The sequence below is a fragment of the Eptesicus fuscus genome, chromosome 21, assembly GCF_027574615.1.
Source record: "Eptesicus fuscus isolate TK198812 chromosome 21, DD_ASM_mEF_20220401, whole genome shotgun sequence".
Taxonomy (NCBI): domain Eukaryota; kingdom Metazoa; phylum Chordata; class Mammalia; order Chiroptera; family Vespertilionidae; genus Eptesicus; species Eptesicus fuscus.
Window position 1 is genome coordinate 46,778,919 of NC_072493.1, and position 21,136 is coordinate 46,800,054.

The 21,136-nt window shown below is 39.4% G+C and overlaps 1 protein-coding gene and 1 long non-coding RNA gene across 2 annotated transcripts in view; both read left to right on the forward strand.

Annotated features, from left to right (window-relative positions):
* LOC129147639 (zinc finger protein 93-like) overlaps positions 1-19,922 on the forward strand; it is a 45,700-nt gene extending 25,778 nt beyond the window's left edge. Inside the window, 3 exon segments of the mRNA XM_054710547.1 lie at positions 13,388-14,414; positions 16,589-16,665; positions 19,806-19,922. Coding sequence (XP_054566522.1) covers positions 13,388-14,414; positions 16,589-16,665; positions 19,806-19,879 — 1,178 coding nt within the window. The 3' untranslated portion in view covers positions 19,880-19,922.
* LOC129147652 (uncharacterized) lies at positions 2,543-12,912 on the forward strand. The gene is made up of 4 exons (XR_008554932.1): positions 2,543-2,606; positions 11,461-11,540; positions 11,718-11,791; positions 12,850-12,912. It is a non-coding gene; the product is annotated as an uncharacterized LOC129147652 (long non-coding RNA).
* Positions 19,923-21,136: the final 1,214 nt, after the last annotated feature.

Here is a 21,136-nt window from a genome sequence, read left to right on the forward strand (position 1 = left end):
GCCCCTTGTCATCTGCTGGGATGGCAAGAAGGAGGTGACCTGGGACAAGAAATGGCTGAGTCTGCCCCCACAGGATGCTTTATCGAGGAATATTAGAAGCATCAATCTTTTTTTCTCCCCAATAGATTTGCATTTTATATCTCTGACTTTTCCTTCATGTAAATCAGTGATGGCGAACCTATGGCACACGTGTCAGCACTGACACGCGTAGCCATTTCTGGTGACACGCGGCCATGCCGAGGATGAAACATTTGCTGAGGATGAAACATTTGCGAAATAATGTTTTTTCCTCAAAGTGACACACTACCTGAGTTATGCTCAGTTTTTTGGCGAAGTTTGACACACCAAGCTCAAAAGGTTGCCCATCACTGATGTAAATAGTCTTTAGCTGCTGAAATAAGCATTGGTGACATCTCACAAGCAACCATTCTTTTATTAATATAAGGTGGTTTCCATGTTTTCACATCTTTAAACCTAGATATCATTACGTTAAAAAAAATAACCACACGAATTGTTTTTTGTAGGGCTTTTTGTTGTTGTTCCTTTGTTCTTCTTTTTGCACCGTTCCAGAGGTACCGCAATACCGCCTTGATGCGTGGCTAGAGCTCGGCCTGCGGACTGAAGGGTCCCAGGTTCGATTCTGGTGAAGGGCATGTACCTTGGTTGCGGGCACATCCCCGGATGAGCTTCTATAATAAAGACTCTCTTATATACCCACAACTTCTCATGGCTTCTCCATCTGCTGTTTGGCATTTAAGAAGGTCCAGCCCCTGGCAGAGAAGCTCGAACCCCACAGTTGGTGTAGTTGAGCTGAGAGTCAAGGAGGAACTTAGACTAAGTTCCCAACAGTTGGTGCAGTGAGCAGGGTTCAAGGTGGAACTTGCTCTCACAATTAGCACTATGAGCAGTATTTAGGAGTAAGTGGAGCAGAATTCAGGAGAATATAGGAACACAGAGCAGCTGTGCTGTGACACTGTCACACTACCCAGAGGTCTCAGGTGTGCTGGGACTGATGTCTGTTACCCAGCGCTACTGAAATCAGCTCTGGGGGAGCCTCGTAGGCCTCAGGAGTGAACTGGTTAAAGATGGCATAGCCTGGGCCTCAGTGCGGGCTTTTTTGGGGGGACGTACGGGGTGCTCTGTTGCGTTTGGTGTTTCAGGAAATGAGCACATGCTCTCACTGCTGTAGAAGTTTGTGGAAGTCTTTGGAAGGACAGACACATGAAGACAATAAAACACCTCACATGGAGGAGCTCATTGTTCCTGTGATAAATGACAGGATGGGGTGGCCTTTTCCTCATTTCCAGGTTCTTCTGACTGAGTGTGAGGTGAGCTGATTAACAGGCTGTGCAGACGCCTTTGAAGATACATTCTGTGACTCCTCAACATATTTTCACCTGAGGAAACATCCCAGGTCAGAATCAGCAGCCGGGACCGGATGGCTGCTTCTCAGGTAAAAGACGTGTCCTGGTCAGAGGCTGTGTTTGCTTTTCCACTAATAACTATGGATTTAGTTCTCTACTGTTGATGGTTGCCTTGCTTGTTTGTTGCTATATTTCCCTCTCTTGTTCTTGAAGTATATTTTTATTGATTGCAAAAAGGAAGAGAGAGAGAGTGAGAGATAGTTACATGAATGATGAGAGAGAATCATTGACTGGCTGAATTCTGCACGTCCCACACTGGCATCAATCTGGCAACCGGGGCATGTGTCCTGACCAGTGACCTCTTGGTAAATGGGTCAGTGACCTCTTGGTTAATGGGTCAGTGACCTCTTGGTTAATGGGTCAGTGCTCCATCACTGAGGCACACCTGCTGGACCAGGGAGATGATCTTGTTCTAAGATTACCCATAGTAAGTTTTCAAATAGGATTGTGCGTCCAATATGTCCTGTTCCATGACAACTGTAAATTCCATTAACAGACCCTTGGAGATCAAAGGTATATATATTAATTTTTCCTGTGTGTTCATTTCTGTGTATTCAGACATATGGCACGTGATCCGGTAACATTGGTATCACAAGTAACAAGTGAGCTTGTAACACAAGTGGAAACAGAGGCCCCGTCTCAGAACATGGATCAGCATCTGTATTTTCAGAAAAGTGCAGTCGTTTTTTTTGTGTTACCACTTGAAGTGCTTATATTTTGGACTCATCTTGACATTTCCAGCTGAGAAATATACACCACTGACCCTTAATGATGCAAACACAGCACTCAGAAATCCACATGCCTATGTCCACGCACTAATTTTAAACTTACTTTCCTGAAAAGCGTAATGTGTACCATGGATTGTTGCACATGTGTCATCCTCATTTGTCAGTGTTCAAAAAGCCATCAGAGAATGTTACTGGGGCAAAGTGATCTTATTGGATGATCCAAGATACACCTGTAGGTCCAAACCTCTTCTCCTAACACTGTTTCCATGTTGGGTGACAGTATGAACTCTTCTGGTGACCTCTTGGTAAATGAGTCTTTTCTTTCAGGGACCTCTGACCTTCAGGGATGTGGCCATAGATTTCTCTCAGGAGGAGTGGGAGTGCCTGGACCCAGCTCAGCGGAACTTGTACCTGGATGTGATGGTGGAGAACTACAGTAACCTGGTCTCCGTGGGTGAGGATGACTTCCTTCCTGAAATCCTATGCAGGGGCTTTGTTCCTTTTATTACTTTAACCAGAGGCGCAGTGCACAAATTTGTGCACCACTGGGGTCTCTTAGCCTGCCTTGGCTGATCAGGCTGAAACTGGCTCTCTGACGTCCCCTAAGAGGTTCTGGATTGCAAGAGGGCACAGGCCTCCAAGGGAACCCACCGGTGCATGAATGGGGCCAGGGAAAGACGCGGGAGGTTGACTAGCCGGGAGGGACTGAGGGGTGCTCCAGGGTGTGTCTGCCCCTCTTGCTCAATCCCGATTGGCTGGACCCTATCAGCACGGTAACCTACTGCTCAGAGCGTCTGCGTCCTGGTGGTCAGTGCACACCATAGCAGTTGGCCAACTGTCTGCTCCTGGTGGTCAGTGCATGTGATAGCGAGCAGTTGAACTGTCTTAGCATATCATTAGCATAACACGCTTTGATTGGGTTGAATGGCCGATTGGTCGACCAGACACTTAGTATATTAGGCTTTTATTATATAGGGTATTTTTAGGGGGCTTCTGCTTTCTAGGGTAGATTCTTATTCTCTGTGTTGTGTATCGGATCTCTCAAAACTTCCATCTTTCAGAAATCTCATGTATTAAAGCACTACTTCCTCATTTGCTTTAAAAGGAAGACTTGCTTGTAACTACCTTTTTTTTTTTTTTTTTAAATAACATGGACTACATTAGATTACACGCCTTAGGGAAATCCTGTAGTATCTGGCTTGTTGTGACTTGTGTACTTCAGTGAAAAAGTGTCATCAATATTTCTCTTTGTGGTATCAGGTGATAATACGTCTTCTTATTTTTTAGCAGGATAATATTGCATTACATGTGTACAGTATCTTTTATTCATTCATTCGACTATCCATGGACATTTCAGTTGCTTCCATCTAGTGCAGGCTCTTCTGAATAGCATTGTAATGGACACAAATGTGTAAATGACTCTTGTAGATCCTCCGTGAATATTTTTCAATATATATACCTAGAATGGCGGCCAGCAGCATTTTATACTTTGTAGCATACAAATAATGCACCTTCTGCATGAAGCAAACTATTAATTATTTCATGTCTCTTTATGCTGTTATTCATGTAATTACACACTCAATTTGTTATCTTGTACTAATATCTGGTATAGTTCAGGAACACAGATAATGTTGAGGGTTGGTTTTATATATCATGTTTTGAGAAATTCATTGGATTTATATATATTTTTATAAATGTGTAGTCCTATTTGCAATACAAAATTCTGTCACCTCTTAACAGCGTTCATTGTATTATTTTTCTATTTTTGTTGTGAACATGGGAGCTACTTAAAATACTTTAAGGCTATAACAATATACTTTAAACTCAGTATGTCAATTGCATACAAAACTGAGCTACTTGCCATCGCTTCCCCTGTACCCACTAAAGTTATTGATGTCACATTATCCTTTACTCTGTGTCTTCTAGCAGAGATTAAGATTTTATTCCTCCTATTTATTTATTTTTAAAATATTTTTCTAGAAGTTACTTTTTCATATGGCTTTTAGGATTGTATTCTGGGATTCATGATATTTTCATTGTTTTTGTTCTTGATTTTTTACCTGTTCTCATATTTGAATTGTATTCTACTTATAATTCAGTGAGCTGCTTGTATTTGAATGTCTCTTTCTCCAATTGTCATGATCTTCAACTATTAATTTTTGATATAAGCTGTCTAATCCTTCTCACTATTCTGTCTTTACCGAGTCCCCTTGTAGTTTGATTTGTTAGTGTCTTAGGAGTCCCTTGGGTTCTTTTCATATTTCCACATGTTAGCTTCCCTGAATCACAATTTTTAATGAATTATGTACAAATTCTTTGACTTTATTTTTTAAATAGTCTTTATTGATTTTAGAGAGGAAAGTACAGGGAGAGAGAGAAACATTAACCAAGAGAGAGAATCCTCGATCGGCTGCCTCCTGTGCGATTGGGGATTGAGCCTTCAGTCAGCCCTGGGCCCAGACCTGGAACCAAACCTCTTGGTTCATAGGTCGAAGCTCAATCACTGAGCCACTGCTGCCAGGCAGATTCTTTGATTTTTCAAGTTGATAACATCTTTCATTGATGATTCTGCTGTACTTTTTTTTTTTTTTTAATCTTTTACAGAGAGGAAGGGAGAGGGATAGAGAGTTAGAAACATTGATCAGCTGCCTCTTGCACACCGGCTGTTGAGGATTTGCCCGCATCCAAGGTACATGCCCTGGACCAAATCAAACCTGGGACCTTTCAGTCCGCAGACTGACCCTCTATCCACTGAGACAAACCGGTTAGGGCTCTACCGTAGTTTTTGATTTGGGTATTATGTTTTTTAATTTCCCATTTCCATGTGGTGTTTATAAAATACTTTCTTTCTCATTGTATTTTTATTTTGGTTATATAATATTTTGGTGATTTTATATAGTTGTCTTTTTTTCTACATTTTGTTTTTCAAGATATTTTTAATTTTTCTTCAGGGAATTAATATATTTACATTGATATATTGCCCGTTTGATTACGTTTATTTTGTGTATCTGATGGGACACTTTTTCTGTTTCGTTGCATGATTTTATATCTTTTGTTGAGATTCAGGAATTGTAAACAAGCAGGCTTTTAAGTGTGTTTTCTATAGGAGGAAACAACCATCTGTGGAACAAAGTGTACTTTCTGTCTGTGAATGACCCACATCCTGCGTGGTTCAGGATTCGGGCTCTGGAGAAGGGCAGCGTGCAAATGAGATGAGATAAGAAATAATAATTTGGAAATTGGGGGACCAGGCAGGAGCCCAACTCTAGTGGGAGTACTCCACTTGTGCTCAGGCCTTGCCATCCTTTTATTCAGTTTGGGATACACCTATAGCCCTTAGGCAGGCAATTTCCAGTGATAGACTATCTAATCAGTAAGGATTTACATGACTATTCGGTCAGGAAGTTGCTTCAGCTACCTTTGTCTCACCTAAACAGTCATCGGATACCTCTGACCTTTTCCAGGGCTCAAAGGTCACCAGCATTTTGGGCTCCTTGTCCACAACTCTCTGCTAATGGAGACAAATAGGCGACTTCCACACGGTCAACACTCTTTTCAGGATCTGTGTTCTTGGTTCAGTTGTCTGTTTAATTTCCCAGTTGGAAATGTTGTCTGTTTCTGTCTCAGGACCACGGTATCTTTTCAGGCTTCATATACATCTTCAGTACTGCAGTCTTTGTGGTGCTCAAACAATTTCTCATTGTTTCTTTTTTTTTTTTTATTGGTTAAGGTATTACATATATGTCCCTATTCCCCCATTACACTCCACCTCCCATTCATGTTCCCACCCCCCTGTTGTCTGTGTCCATTGCTTAGGCTTATATGCATGCATATAAGTACTTTGGTTGATCTCTCCCCCTTAACGCTCCTACCTTCCCTGAGGTTTGACGTTCTGATTGATGTTTCTTTGTCTCTGGATCTATTTTTGTTCATCAGTTTATGTTGTTCATTATATTCCACAAATTAGTGAGATCATGTGATATTTATATTTCTCTGCCTGGCTTATTTCACTTAGCATGATGCTCTCCAACTCCATCCATGTTGTTGCAAATGGTAGGAACTCCTTTTTTACCACAGCGTAGTATTCCATTGTGTAGATGTACAACAGTTTTTAAATCTACTCATCTGCTGATGGGTACTTAGGCTGTTTCCAAATCTTAACCCTTTCCACTCGCTTGCTTTTTTCTCGATTCCTTTATTCTAATGCTAACCGTGTTGAGTCACACTCGACATCTGAGTGCAAAAGGTTAGCTATGGTGAATTGTGCTGCTATGAACATAGGAGTGCTTATATCCTTTCTGATTCGTGTTTCTAGTTTCTTGGGATATATTCCTAGAAGTGGGATCACTCGGTCAAATGGGAGTTCCATTTTTAGATTTTTGAGGAAACTCCATACTTTTCTCCACAGTGGCTGCACCAGTCTGCATTCCCACCAGCAGTGCACGAGGGTTCCTTTTTCTCCGCATCCTCAGCAGCACTTGTCATTTGTTGATTTGTTGATAATAGCCATTCTGACAGGTGTGAGATGGTACCACGTTGTTGTTTTGATTTGTATCTCTCTGATGATTAGTGACTTTGAGCATGTTTTCATATGTCTCTTGTCCTTCCTTCTGTCTTCTTTCAAAAAGTGTCTATTTAGATCAGTTGCCCATTTTTTGATTGGGTTGTTTATCTTCTTTTTGTTAAGCTGCATGAGTTCCCTGTAAATGTTGGAGATTAAACCCTTATCGTTGATATCATTGGCAAATACGTTCTCCCATACAGTGGGCTTTCTTGTTGTTTTATTGATGGTCTCCTTTGCTGTACAGAAGCTTTTTATTTTGATTTAGTACCACTTGTTTATTTTCTCTTTAGTTTCCATTACCGTAGGAGCATTACCAGTGAAGAAATTGATTTGGCATATGTCTGAGATTTTTCTGACTGTGGATTCCTCTATTATTTTTATGGTTTCCCATCTTATGTTTAAGTCCTTAATCCATTTTGAGTTTATTTTTGTATATGGTGTAAGTTGGTGGTCTAGTTTCATTTTTTTGCATGTATCCCAACACCATTTATTGAAGAGACTTTCTGGATTCCATTGTATGTTCATGCCTCCTTTGTCAAATATTAATTGAGCATAGTGATTTGGGTCAATTTCTGGGTTCTCTTATTCTATTGCATTGATCTATATGTCTGTTCTTGTGCCAGTACTATGCAGTTTTGAGAACAGTGGCTTTGTAATACAACTTGAAATCTGGTATTGAGATCCCACCTACTTTGTTCTTCTTTCTCAGGATTGTTGTGGCTATTCGGGGTCTTTATTTATTCCAGATGAATATTTGGAGAGTACTTTTTAGGTCTATGAAATATGCCGTTGGTATTTTAATGGGTAGTGCATTGAATCTATAGATTGCTTTGGGTAGTATGAACATTTTAATGATGTTGATTCTCCCAATCCATGAACATGGTATGTTCTTCCATCTGTTTACATCTTCCTCTATATCTTTTTTCAGTGTCCTGTAGCTTTCCGTGTATTGGTCTTTTACCTCCTTGATTAAGTTTATTCCTAGGTATCTTAATTTTTTTGTTACAATGGTAAATGGGGTTGCTTTTTTGGTCTCTTTCTGTAAGTTTGCTGTTGGTGTATAGAAATACCATAGATTGCTTGACGTTAATTTTGTATCATGATAACGTTGCCAAATTCATTTATTAAGTCTGTTAGTTTTTTGATGGAGTCTTTTGGGTTTTTTTAAGTACAATATGTTGAGGTATGATCCTTCTATTCCCACTTTGTTGAGAGTTTTTATCAAGAAAGGATGTAGGATTTTGTCAAATGTTTTTTCTGCATCAATTGATATGACTATGTGATTTTTATCTCTCAATTTGTTTTTGTGATGTATCACGTTTATTGATTTGCGATATTGTACCATCCTTGCATTCCTGGGATAAATCCTACTTAGTCATGGTGTATGATCTTTCTGATGTCGTGCTAGATCCCATTAGCTAGTATTTTGTTGAGGATTTTGGCATCTATGTTCATGAGGGATATTGGCCTGTAATTCTCTTTCATTGTGTTGTCTTTATCTGGTTTTGGTATTAGGGTGATACTGGCTTCATAAAAGGAGCTTGGAAGTAAGTTTTCCTTCCTCTTGAATTTTTTGAAAAAATCTGAGGAGGATATGTTTTAGTTCTTCCTTGAATGTTTGGTAAAACTCCGCTGTGAAGCCATCTGGCCCTGGGCTTTTGTTTTTTGGAAGCTTTTTGATGACTACTTCAATTTCTTCCATAATTATTGGTCTATTGAGATATATAGATTCTTCCTGATTGAGTTTTGGAAGGTTATATTTTTCTAGGAATATGTCCATTTCCTCCAGGTTGTTCAATTTGTTGGAGTAGAGTTGTTCATAGTATTTTTAACAATCCTTTGTATTTCAATGGGGTCTGTTGTTATTTCACCTCTTTCATTTCTGATTTTGTTTATTTGGGTACTATCGCTTTGCTTCTTCATGAGCCTGGCTAGAGGTTCATCAATCTTGTTTATCCTTTCAAAGAACCAGCTCTTGGTTTTGTTGATCTTTTGTAGTGGTTTTTTGGTCTCAATGTCGTTTATCTCCACTCTGATCTTTATTATTTCCTTCTTGCTGCTTACACTGGGCTTTTCTTGTTGCTCTCTTTCTAACTCTTTAAGTTGTAGGGTTAGGTAATTTATTTCCATTGTTTCTTCTTTTTTGCAGTAGGCTTGTAGAGCTATGAACTTCCCTCCCAAGACTGTTTTCCCTGTGTCCCATAGATTTTGGATTGTTGTGTTTTCATTGTTATTTTTTGCCATGATGTTTTTTATTTCTTCCTTGATCTCTCTGGTAACCCAGTCATTGTTTAATAGCATGCTGTTTAGTCTCCATATGTTTGATTTTTTGGGATTGTTTTTATTGTAGTTGACTTCCAGTTTTATGCCACTGTAATCTGAGAAGATGCTTGATTGATTACTATTTTATTGAATTTGAAGAGACTTTGCCTGTGACCCAACATATGGTCTATCTTTGAAAATGACCAATGTCCACTTGAGAAGAATGTATATTCTGTGGATTTGGGATGAAATGTTCTGAAGATCTCAATTAATTCCATCTGGTCTAGTGACTTATTTAAGATTGATGTTTCTCCTTCTGGAACCCTTATTTTGTGGATGTTGTTTTGTTTTGTGTTGTCCCACAGTTCCCTTAGGCTCTCCTCCTGCTTTTTAATTTTTTTTCTAGAAGCTGCTCTACTTGGGTATTTTTTCCTACCTTGTCTTCTAGTTCACTGATGTGGTCCTCTGCTTCTTCTAGTCTACTCTTGATGCATTCTATTGAATTCTTTACAGCAGCGATGTCATTTTTCATTTCTTCTTGGTTCTTAATTTCCTCTTGGTTCTTACTCATATTGTCGAATTTGTCTTCCATTCTTTTCAGCCACCTTATGACCATTTCTCTGAATTCTTTCTCTGACAGGTTGCTTGCCTCCATTTCGTTTACTTCCTTTTCTGGTGATGCCTGCTTTTCTTTCATATGTGAGCTGTTTGTTTGTCTCCCCATGGTCTCTCTTCTCCGGGTGTCTGGTTTTGTAGTTCTCTCTCTCCTGCATTGATTTAAAGGTACAAAATACAACACAACCAGGTACCACACACAAGGCACTGAACAGAAATGTATTCACGATATTAATAACCTCCAATGAAGGTGACCACCAGAGAAAGGCAAATTAGGGGATAGGAGAGAAAGGAAATTAAAAAAAGAAGAAGAAAAAAAAGAAAGGAGTGCAAAAATGAAATTGGGAAAAGGAAAAAAGTAAGATAGAAAAGAACAAGAATAAGAAAGGAAAGGGGAACAAACTATATATAAGGGGAGAAAACTCCAATAGAACATCTACTAATCCCAGCAAATGCCAGCAACAGTACCTGGAGATGAATACAAACTACAAACAACTAATATCAAGCGAGGCTAGGGAAAACAGAAGCAAGAAACAAACAAAAACAAAACAAACAAAGAAAAAAAAAGAATAAGCAAAACAATCTCACAAACAAGCATAAAAAATCGATATAATCAACATTCAAGCAAACAACAACAAAAGGACGGAGAGAAACAATTTTTGGATAGTGAAGACAGAGAAGAGAGGTTTGTATGGACTCGAGGCAGGGGATTGGAAATTAGATGTAAGCCAGTCCTCATTTTTAAGCAGGCATTGTCTTAATTTCTTTTATTCTTTAATTTGTAATTACACAAGAGTAAATTTGTGGTTCCACCCCTGGGTGGCAGTGTTTCTAGATTAACTTCTGGGTCTATAAGTCCTCTCTAGCCTGTGCTTAGATCCTGGTTTCCCTGTGGCACTCAATACCGGTTTGTGGGAGCGGGCTCCCCCAGAGCTGGTTCTTCGATGGTCGCTCCACGCTCTGATCCCCAGGCTCCAGAAAAACAGCCTTCCCCTGCAGTCTCCTAGGTTATCCCCAACTGGGCGATCCCATGCACTGGGCTCAGCAATCAGGAGCAAGGATTCAAAGAGGAAAACGCGCAAGTGTGCGAACTCAGGGGCCACGCACAAGTCTGCACAGTCCTTCCTTCCCCCTTGTGTCCAAGCAGCCTGCACATTCCCAAAATTTTTAGGCTGTTCTTCTGCGTCAGATCAAAATGGGCTGCTTTCGCCGAAGCCGGTGTGGCTCAGTGGATAGAGCGTCTGCCTGCGGACTCAAGGGTCCCAGGTTCGATTCTGGTCAAGGGCATGTACCTTGGTTGCGGGCACATCCCCAGTAGGGGGTGTGCAAGAGGCAGCTGATCCACGTTTCTCTCTCATCGATGTTTCTAACTCTATCCCCCTTCCTTCCTCTCTGTAAAGAAATCAATAAAATATATTTTAAAAAAAAAATGGGCTGCTTTCTAGAGATCCCCTCTGTTATCAGCTCCAAGGACCACCTTCCACATTCACAGATCACGCCAGCCCCAACAGCCACGGATTTTTCTGGGTGCAGATTTCCCCTGGTCCTCCATCTCCCGCCGTGCGTGTGCCTCTCCTCCCTGCCAGGACCAGAGAGCTCACCTTATCCCAGGTGAAATCTGACCTTTCTGTGGTGGAGTCAGAGCTCCTCTGAATCCACGTGTTCGTGCCAATTGGGGACCGGTGCTCTCTCATTGTTTATTTGTAGCAGCCGCTACAGGGCACTCACTGTGAACTGCCGTTCTGTTCGCACTCCGTGTCATTCACAACAGAACCTTGTTATGCAAGATGCTTCAAAACAGGGACATCATTGAACATGCACTTTCTTCATCTCTGTCTCTCTCTTTTTTCTCTCTCCCTTCCTTCAGTGAAGAAACTAGGAGGTGGGAGTGTTTTGATAATATTGCCATTGTGCAGCAGGCTGTTTGAGCAAGTATCATTGGCAAATGTAAGCAACTCATTGTTCCTCTTTGATGGGACTTTTCCTCATTATACCTATCTTGAGCTTTCTTTGAATTCTTCACTTGCATTTGAAGTACTCAAAAATGTCATTTGGTCGATACTTGCTGGTAATTTCAAAGTGCACTCATCAGATTGTCAAAACTAAATATTTGTTTTCTTCCAGCTATATCATCTGAAGATGACCAGGCCTTTTTTCTAAAACCCGGAATTCAAGATTTATTCTCTGAAATTATTCTGGTAAGATATAAAAGGTTTGGTTTTGACAATGTACCCTTAATGAAAGCCTAGGAATTTGATGAAGAATGTGATGAGAAGAGGAGATGTTAATATAAACTGAACTAACCAGGAACGGTCATTCATAATACAGTTCTTGTTAACTAAAGCAGTCAAGTGTACTATGCATTTGGGAAACCTCCCACTTTAAACTCAGTGACATTGGCAGATCAGTCTGTTTCTGCACGTGATAGTTGAAAACAACGTTATGCTGTTATATATCCTTAGGAAGGAAATCTGGAAAACTAGGAGCTAACACAGTCTGTGGTGTGTATAATGATTAGAATTGTTAAAAATGTAGGGTGGGATTTAACTGTCAGTCATTTATTTCTAAAATTTAGATATTTATAATGTTCCTATAAATTAAAATCTTAATTTACCAATGTTATTACTTTTAAATATATATATATATATATACTTTTTTATTGATTTCAGAAAGAAAGGAAGAGGGAGTGAGAGAAACATCAATTATGAGAGACAGCCCTAGCTGGTTTGGTTCAGCCTGTGAACTGAAGGGTCTCAAGATCGATTCAAGTCCAGGGCATATTGCAGGCTCAGTCCCCAGTAGGGGAAGTGCAGGAGGCAGCTAATCAATGTTTCTCTTTCCTCATTGCTGTTTCTGTCTCCCTTCCTCTCTGAAATCAATAAAAATATATTTTTTAAAACATAATGAGAGAAAATCATTGATTGGCTGCTTCCTGCATGCCTCTTTTTGAACCTAGCCTGAAACCTGGGCATGTGCCCTAACGGGAAATTGAACCATGATCCCCTGTTTCATATATCAATGCTCAACCAATGAGCCCTGCTGGCTGGGCAATTTGGCAATGTTTTAAACAAGGAATCATTATTCTTCCTCAAACAGTTTTATGTTTTGTCTATAATTTCAATAAATTGGGAATGCTTTTTTAAACAACTTTCATGGTTTAATGAGTATCACAAAATGGTTCTTATGCAACAAGTGTACATGTTTCCTTGAACATATAACTGTCACTAAAGGCCTTTCTATCTCCAATTACCAGCAGAATAAATATAACGAAGACGCACGTTATCAATGGAATGAACATTGGAAAAACTTTAAACAAGAGTCATATCTTAATAAACAGTGGAGAATTGAGCTTGCAGAGGACCATTATAAAAGTGGAAAAGTCTTGAACCAAATGTCCAATCACCATATAGGTCAATTATTTCATATTGTGGAAAAGTCACACAAAGGAAATGGCGGAGAGCAAGCTTACATAGCTAATGCATGTGGTAGAATCGTCAGTCAAATAATCAATCTAAATAGACTGAAAGAAATCCATAGTGGAGAAAAACATTATAAATGTAAAAATTCTAGTAAAACATCCAATTGGCCTTCAGGTTGTACTCTAATTGAAAGAATTCAGACTGGAGACAAGCCTTACAAATGTAAAGCATGTGGCGAAGCCTTTAAATGTCATTTAACTCTTACTGAACATGAGGGAAGACTTCACACTAGGGCAAAACTTGACAAACTTGGGGAAAATGGAAAAGGCTTTAGTCAGTCCTCAAAACATACTCAACTTCATAGAAATCATACAGAACAAAAGCCTTATAAGTGTTCAGAATGTGGCAAAGCCTTTAGCCAACCCTCAAACCTTACTGTTCATCAGAGAATTCACACTGGAGAGAAACCTTACAAATGTAGAGAATGTGGCAAAGCCTTTATTAGGTCCTCAAACCTTGGATATCATCAGAGAGTTCACACCGGAGAGAAGCCTTATAAATGTATAGAATGTGACAAAGCCTTCATCCAGTCCTCAGACCTTAGGATTCATCAGAGAATTCATACTGGAGAGAAACCATACAAATGTAGAGAATGTGGCAAACGCTTTAGTAGCTCCTCAAAACTAATTATACACCAGAGAATTCACACAGGAGAGAAGCCTTATAAATGTACAGAATGTGACAAAGCCTTTATCAGCCATACATGTCTTATTAAACATAACCGTATTCATACTGGAGAGAAACCATACAAATGTGGAGAATGTGGCAAAGCTTTCAGCCATTCCTCATCCTTTACTTATCATCAGAAAGTTCATATTGGAGAGAAGCCTCATAAATGTAGAGAATGTGGCAAAGCTTTTAATTATTCCTCGTCTCTTACTAATCATCAGAGAGTTCATACTGGAGAGAAGCCTTATAAATGTAGAGAATGTGGCAAAGCGTTTAGCCACTCCCCATCCCTTATTAATCATCAGAGAGTTCACACTGGAGAGAAGCCTTATAAATGTAGAGAATGTGGCAAAGCTTTCAGCAATTCTTTATCCTTTGCTAATCATCAGAGAGTTCATATTAGACAGAAGCCTTATAAATGTACAGAATGTGGCAAAGCCTTTAACTATTCCTCATCTCTTACTAATCATCAGAGAGTTCATACTGGAGAGAAGCCTTATAAATGTACAGACTGTGGCAGAGCCTTTAACTATTCCACATCTCTTACTAATCATCAGAGAGTTCACACTGGAGAGAAGCCTTATAAATGCAGAGAATGTGGCAAAGCCTTTAGCCAGTCCTCAAGCCTTGGATATCATCAGAGAGTTCACACTGGAAAGAAACCTTATACCAGGTAATAGTAGAAAATGTCGCAAATCCTTTGGCAGTTTCTCAGGCCTTACTAAGAGAGATCCTTCTGGAGAGAAAACATCAATGTAGGAAATATAACAGTCTTTTATCAGTGTTCCCACCTTACCGCACCGCAGAGTTCGTACTTAAGACTTACAGATGTGGGGAGTGTCGTAAGTCCTTTAATAGCTGTGAGAACTTAACATCACAGAATTCTGAATGGGAAGAAGCCTTATCAATGTGAAAAATGTAGAAAAGCCTTTAAAAGCCATTCATGTCTTACTGTACCTGAGAGACTTCATAGTAAAGAGAGTCCTTAAAAATGTAGAGCATGTGATAGATCCTATACACACAACTCAAAATTTACCAAATAAGAGAGATTTCTTTAGTGGAGGGAAGCCTTACACTGTAAAAAATGTGAGAAAGCCTTTATCTGATATCTATCCTACTCAACATTTTAGGAATCCTTCTAAAGAGAAAGAGCAATGATACAGAGTTTTCATCCAAAGATTTAACCATGATTTATCATTCAGAATGACAAAATAAGGTCTTACAAATTATGAGGTATTTTGTGAATGATCCCCCTACGTCCCATGTGGTTCAGGGTTCACACTCCGGAAGAGGAGCAGCACACAAATGAAAGAAACAAGAAATAATTGGGAAATATTGAGGGACCAGGAGGAGCTCAGCTCGACAAGAAGGACTCTGCTTGGACTCCAGCCTTACCATCCCTGTGTTCAATTTTGGGATACACCTATAGCCCTTAGGCAATTTCTAGTAACAGGCAGACTATCTTATCAGTAAGTATTTAGAGTGAGTGGCAAGATTATTATGACCACCCCATCAGTAATTAATTGACACTTGCAAAAATACTAAATATTGAAAACTTCCTAAGCAAATACTCTCAAGGTTTTATTACTATTGTTGTTATTATTATTATTATTATTTGCATAACTAATTCATTGTACTAATGGGCTGGTCATAATATTCTGGCCTCTCAATGTACATGACTGTCTGATAGTGAAGTTGCTTCAACTACCATTGTCTCAACTAAACAATGCGTACATAGCTCTTGACATTTGACAGAGCTCAAGGGTCACCAGCCTTCTGGGTTCCTTGTCCATACCGCTCTGCTAGTGAAGACAATGGGTGGCTTTCTGCATCTCCCCCCGTTTCATTCCTTAAAAATATGAGAACAAAAATGAGACAAGCAATAGTGGTTATGCTGAGAGGCAAAAGAATCAGTCTGTAGTAAGTTTCTGGGCCAACAGTTTTTTGAGTCCCAATTTCAATGTCCAACAGTTCCTTATGTGTACTTGCCAGCAATTATATGCTAGTCTGGATGGTGGGCAAACGTGACAATGCAGTAACAGGCAGACTATCTTATCAGTAAGTATTTAGAGTGAGTGGCAAGATTCTCTGGCATGGTCCTGGGCAACCTGCAGCGATGCACAGCTACTGACTGCTAGCATGGCAAGGCGTCTTCACCATTTTCATCTCTGGACTGTTTCTCCTCTTCTCTTCATGGCTGGAGCAATCTCATCAGTTTCTCTGTGGGATCCGTTGTTACAGGAATCCGGACAGAGAAAGGAGTTTTCTGGAAATATGCAAACATATTCTCGACCAAAGGAATCTTTTCTATAAACTAAACTTGGGATCCTTTCTTTTCATTGTGCCCAAATCATTTTCCTTTGGCTTATTTTGACACCATGTGTGTTTTCATGGGTGTCTTGTCTTTAGCATTACAAGTGAAAAACAATTTTTAAAGTAAAAAATTTTCTTGATGTGATTTACTCATAGGGGGTTATTCCACTATCCCCCTTCTTTTTTTATTTATTTAAATAATATTAAGAGGCTTTTGGAAATTTTGCAATGCAGTCTTGATAACTTTATAATTTTCATTTTTATGCACAGAAATATAACTGCTTTGGGTTCATCGCATGTCAAGCAGGTTTACTATGAGATGAAATACTCGTGAAAAATTAGTTAATACTTCAGGAACTGTTTCTTGCCTGAACAACAAAGTTTTTATGAATATACATTTATTTTAATTAGCCAATTTAAATCAATCTGAAGTAAGATTTCTTTTTTAACTTAGGTTATGGACTGTAAATGACAATTAAATTTCTGCTATTAGTCTTTTTTAAAAATATATATTTTATTGATTTTTTTTTACAGAGAGGAGGGGAGGGACATAGAAACATCAATCAGCTGCCTCCTGCACACCCACCACTGGGGATGTGCCCGCAACCAAGGTACATGCCCTTGACCTGAAATGAACCTGGGACCCTCCAGTCCGCAGGCTGATGCTCTATCCACTCAGCCAAACCGGTTTCGGCTCTGCTATTAGTCTTTGAGTAACTTTATATAAGCTTTGTCTAGGGAGGCAAAAATAAATTATTTTTTTTCAAAGCCAAATACATTGACTTTTTAATTACTGTTTCCCAGACATTTGAAGGAAATCTCTTTATTTCCTTCCAGAATATCTGGACAGCTTTTAGAGAGTTTCTCTTAAAAGTTATTATTATTTTTTTTTACACCAAGCAACCTACCGGGCTGCGGCTTAGATACTGAGTCACGCAGCCGAATAGCTATATTACAGTGCCTCTTTACATCATATTGACTATTTATGATCAGAATTAAGGTTGAATGATGATTTTCAGTTTACCCTGTAAATATTAGTGGAAGAGATTTCAAAATTTTAAAATTTCTCCTTTTTATTAAGCTTCGCCTTTGGCTTATTTGCATATACAGAGGGGTTATGGGAGTTCTCAGTAATTTTATTCAATTATAATTTCAGCATATAAAAAGATTTTAAAATGAGGCACATGGCTAATTGCAAGCAGTGTGTTGAGCATTGAAAATAATTCATAAACTCCCAATCTGTGAAACGCAAATACCCAGAGTATCACTGGCAGACGCCCCCAGGTGATGATCATGACTCTTGGCTTGCCCAGTGTACCTGACTGGACACATGCTATCTCCTTGAAAGTTTCCTGTTTGAACTTTGCTCGGCATGGCTCAGTGGTTGAACATCAACCTTTGAGCCAGAAGGTCACGGTTCGATTCCCAGTCAGGCCACATGGGTTGCAGGCTCAATCCCCAGTGTGGGGCGTGCAGGAGGCAGCTGATCAATGATTCTCTCTCATCATTGATGTTTCTGTCTCTCCCTCTTTCTTTCTCTCTGAAATCAATAAAAATATACTTTAAAAAAAAAAGGTAGTCAAGATTATATTGCAGACAAACGGACAGAAATCTCACTAGCTGTTTCTGGTGGCTGAACCCTGAGAGGAAAGCAAGAAGAGCCCCCAAGATTAAGAATTCTCGGCAGCTGCTGGGACGTTCTTGCAATCTCTCTCACGCTTTCAACCCCACCACACACAACTAGGCTTCCCCAAAGCGAGACTTGCCTTTTCTTTAAACAACAAAGAGACACAAAAACATCAACACTCTTATACAGGCACGCAGAACACACTAAAAGTTTACAACAGAGAATGTCCAGCATTAAAAATGACCAAAGCAGTGTCTTTTGTCCCTGGTTCAGGAATTGCCCTTCCCTAGAATTTCAGTATATTCCCAGTGGATAATTCAGAAAAATAAAATAAAATGGGCTGGGGTCTTTTCTAGTTGCCTCTACCTCCCTTTGTCTGGGGGGATCTTCTATGAAGATAAATCGGAGTCATGCTTCCTAAGGGGAAAAACGGGGTGTACACATTTATTAACTTCAGAATAGTTCTGAGACAGTCTCTAAAATTTTTTATTAGTATCCATTTTATTGGAAGAAGTTTATTTTCTATGCTTTTCCTTAGAACCTTCTAATTTCAGGTAGCAAGTTAAATACTTATCATTTCTCAAATTAATAATACTTTTACATTTTTAAGGATGTATTTCAAATAAAATACAAGGCATATTCAATTGATTAAATTATATCCTCTAGGTTTTTCATATGAGGCAAGGTTAGACTAATATTTTAATATCCTGTTATTTTAAAATACCCAGATGTCCAATAATTTTTTAAAATATATTTTATTAATTTCTACAGAGAGGAAGGGAGAGGGACAGAGAGTTAGAAACATCGATGAGAGAAACATCGACCAGCTGCCTCCTGCACACCCCCCACTGGGGATGTGCCCGCAACCAAGGTACATGCCCCTGACCGGAATCGAACCCAGTACCCTTGAGTTCACAGGCCAACGCTCTATTCACTGAGCCAAACCAGCTAGAGCACAGATGTCCAATAATTTTTATTATTTAATTTAGTAATGTTCTAAAGTCGTAAGTTACTAAAGGATTTGGAAAACTATGCTTCTGGCAAAAAGGCAAAGGAGGGGAATTTTAAAACTGCCACATTTTTCCTAAGAGATAGCACGTTGCTGTTGGCAGCTTCTCCACTTTTATATGGAGAAGAGCGACTGGCCCTTTATCTTTGATATATTATTATTGAAGAGCTTTACCACAAATTCTTTATTTTACTTATTTTTATTATTTATGTTTTAACAAATTTAAGATTTCAAAGCTAATTACTGTCCAAGGCATTTTATTTTGGTAAATATTGTAACAGAGATAACTTACTGACTTTTAGTGGCTTCAATGCTAAAGTATTATTTTACTTGATAAAAACAGGAGTGCCTCCAAGATTTGGGAGGCAACCTTGTAATGCGATACATTATCATTCAAGGGCTACCATTATTATGGAAGCATTAATCCTATTGCCCAAATACAGCCTGTATATTTTCCTTGTGTCATTTTTGCCATCTTTCTAAAGAAAAAACAGTTTGGTTTATTCTGTAGCATCTGTGAAAAGATTGGGGCTCAAGAAGTCACCCAAATTTGGGTAGAGCGCGCGTGCATTTTCTTAAGCTTACTTTTCTATTCACAGTTACAGAAATCCCAGATGCATCCCTAAATTCTGGGAAATGTTTCATTTGTCTAAATTTTAAATGACAGATTACAAAATAAAAACATGACAAAAATGAGGCTTAATAACACTCTTGAGAGTAAGCGCCTATTTTACAGGATTGCCAAAAGACCTAGTAATTTTTTTGTCCTGTTTTTCCAGAATTATAACACCTTTTATTCCCCACCTTTTTTTTTGCTTGAAAAGTGCCTGACCCCACATTCTGACATGCTCGAATCATCTCCAAAAATTCTCCCTTCCATAGTAAAGGATCTCCTCCATCCAGAGTTGCACGAGCCAGAGAATACCAATCATAAGGAGCTAAGAAATATTATTCATAATTTCTCCTGTAATCCTTCTCAGATAGCTCTTTGCACAGGTGACTATTAAAGGCGAATTAGGCATTTCAGGATTAGGACATGGAGGTGGAGGGGGCCATGAAGGCCATTCCTCCAATTTTTCTTTTTTTTTATTTCTACCCCCCTTCACCCTGCCTAGGCGCAGAGAGTGCAAGGCTCTCTAAAAGGCTCCAGCAAATGAAATACAGCGTCTCACAAGGAGAAACAGTTTGAAGGCAAGTTTTTTCCCTGCCACTGAGCTTTTTTCAAATTTTGACCAACATTTTGTCAAACATTCAAGATCTAATGTACCTTCTTCAGGAAACCAAGGGTTATGTTCTATAACATCAAGCAAAAACTTCAAGAGAATACCTTCTGAAATTTTAATTCCTTAATCATGCAAACCAAAAGTCTATAATAAAGTTTATAATCGAATTCTGCCCCATTAACCTGGTTAAAGAAATGTTCCCACCCTACTTACATATCACGACTTCTGAAGCTGAGCATAGGCTTTGCAAGCAGTGAAATTCCCCACCTGTACAGTGTTCCCTCCCCCCCTAACTGGTGAACTCTTTTTCCCCAATTTGCCGGTGAAACTTTGTTTTTTCGCTCTAGGCGAAGTCTCCTCCTCCAGAGGTCTGCTGAGGCACGAGATGTGAATGATCCCCCCATGTCCCACGTGGTTCAAGGTTCAGGCTCTGGAAGAGGGGCCGCATGCAAATGAGAGAGACAAGACAAGAAATAATTTGGAAATATTGGGGGACCAGATGAGAGCCCAGCTCAAGAGGTAGGACTCCAGGCCTGCCATCCCTTTACTTTTTTGGGATACACCTATAGCCCGTAGGCAGGCAATTTCCAGTAACAGGCAGACTATCTTATTCATAAGGATTGACATGACTGTCTGGTAGGGAAGTTGCTTCAGCTACCATTGTCTCCACTAAACAGTGGGTGCATAGCTCTGACCTTTGACAGAGCTCAAGAGTCAGCAGCCTTCCGGGTTCCTTGTCCACACCTTTCTGCTAGTGAAGACAATTCCCGCAGTATGTCAAAGGATGTATCTTCATTTATATGTCATACAACATCTGACAATTATTATTGGACAGAAGCCCAGCAGATATAAAGAATGTGACAAAGCTTACTCAGTATGCAAACCTTACCCGACATCAGAATTCATACTGGGAGAAACAATACAAATGTAAACCATGTCCTAGAGCAGTGGTCGGCAAACTCATTAGTCAACAGAGACAAATATCAACAGTACAACGATTGAAATTTCTTTGGAGAGCCAAATTTTTTAAACTTAAACTTCTTCTAACGCCACTTCTTCAAAATAGACTTGCCCAGGCCGTGGTATTTTGTGGAAGAGCCACACTCAAGGGGCCAAAGAGCCACATGTAACTCACGATCCGCGGTTTGCCAACCACTGTCCTAAAGTAATTTATCAGCATCTGTAGCTTATTCCTCGTACTGGAATTCATTCAGAGGGAAACC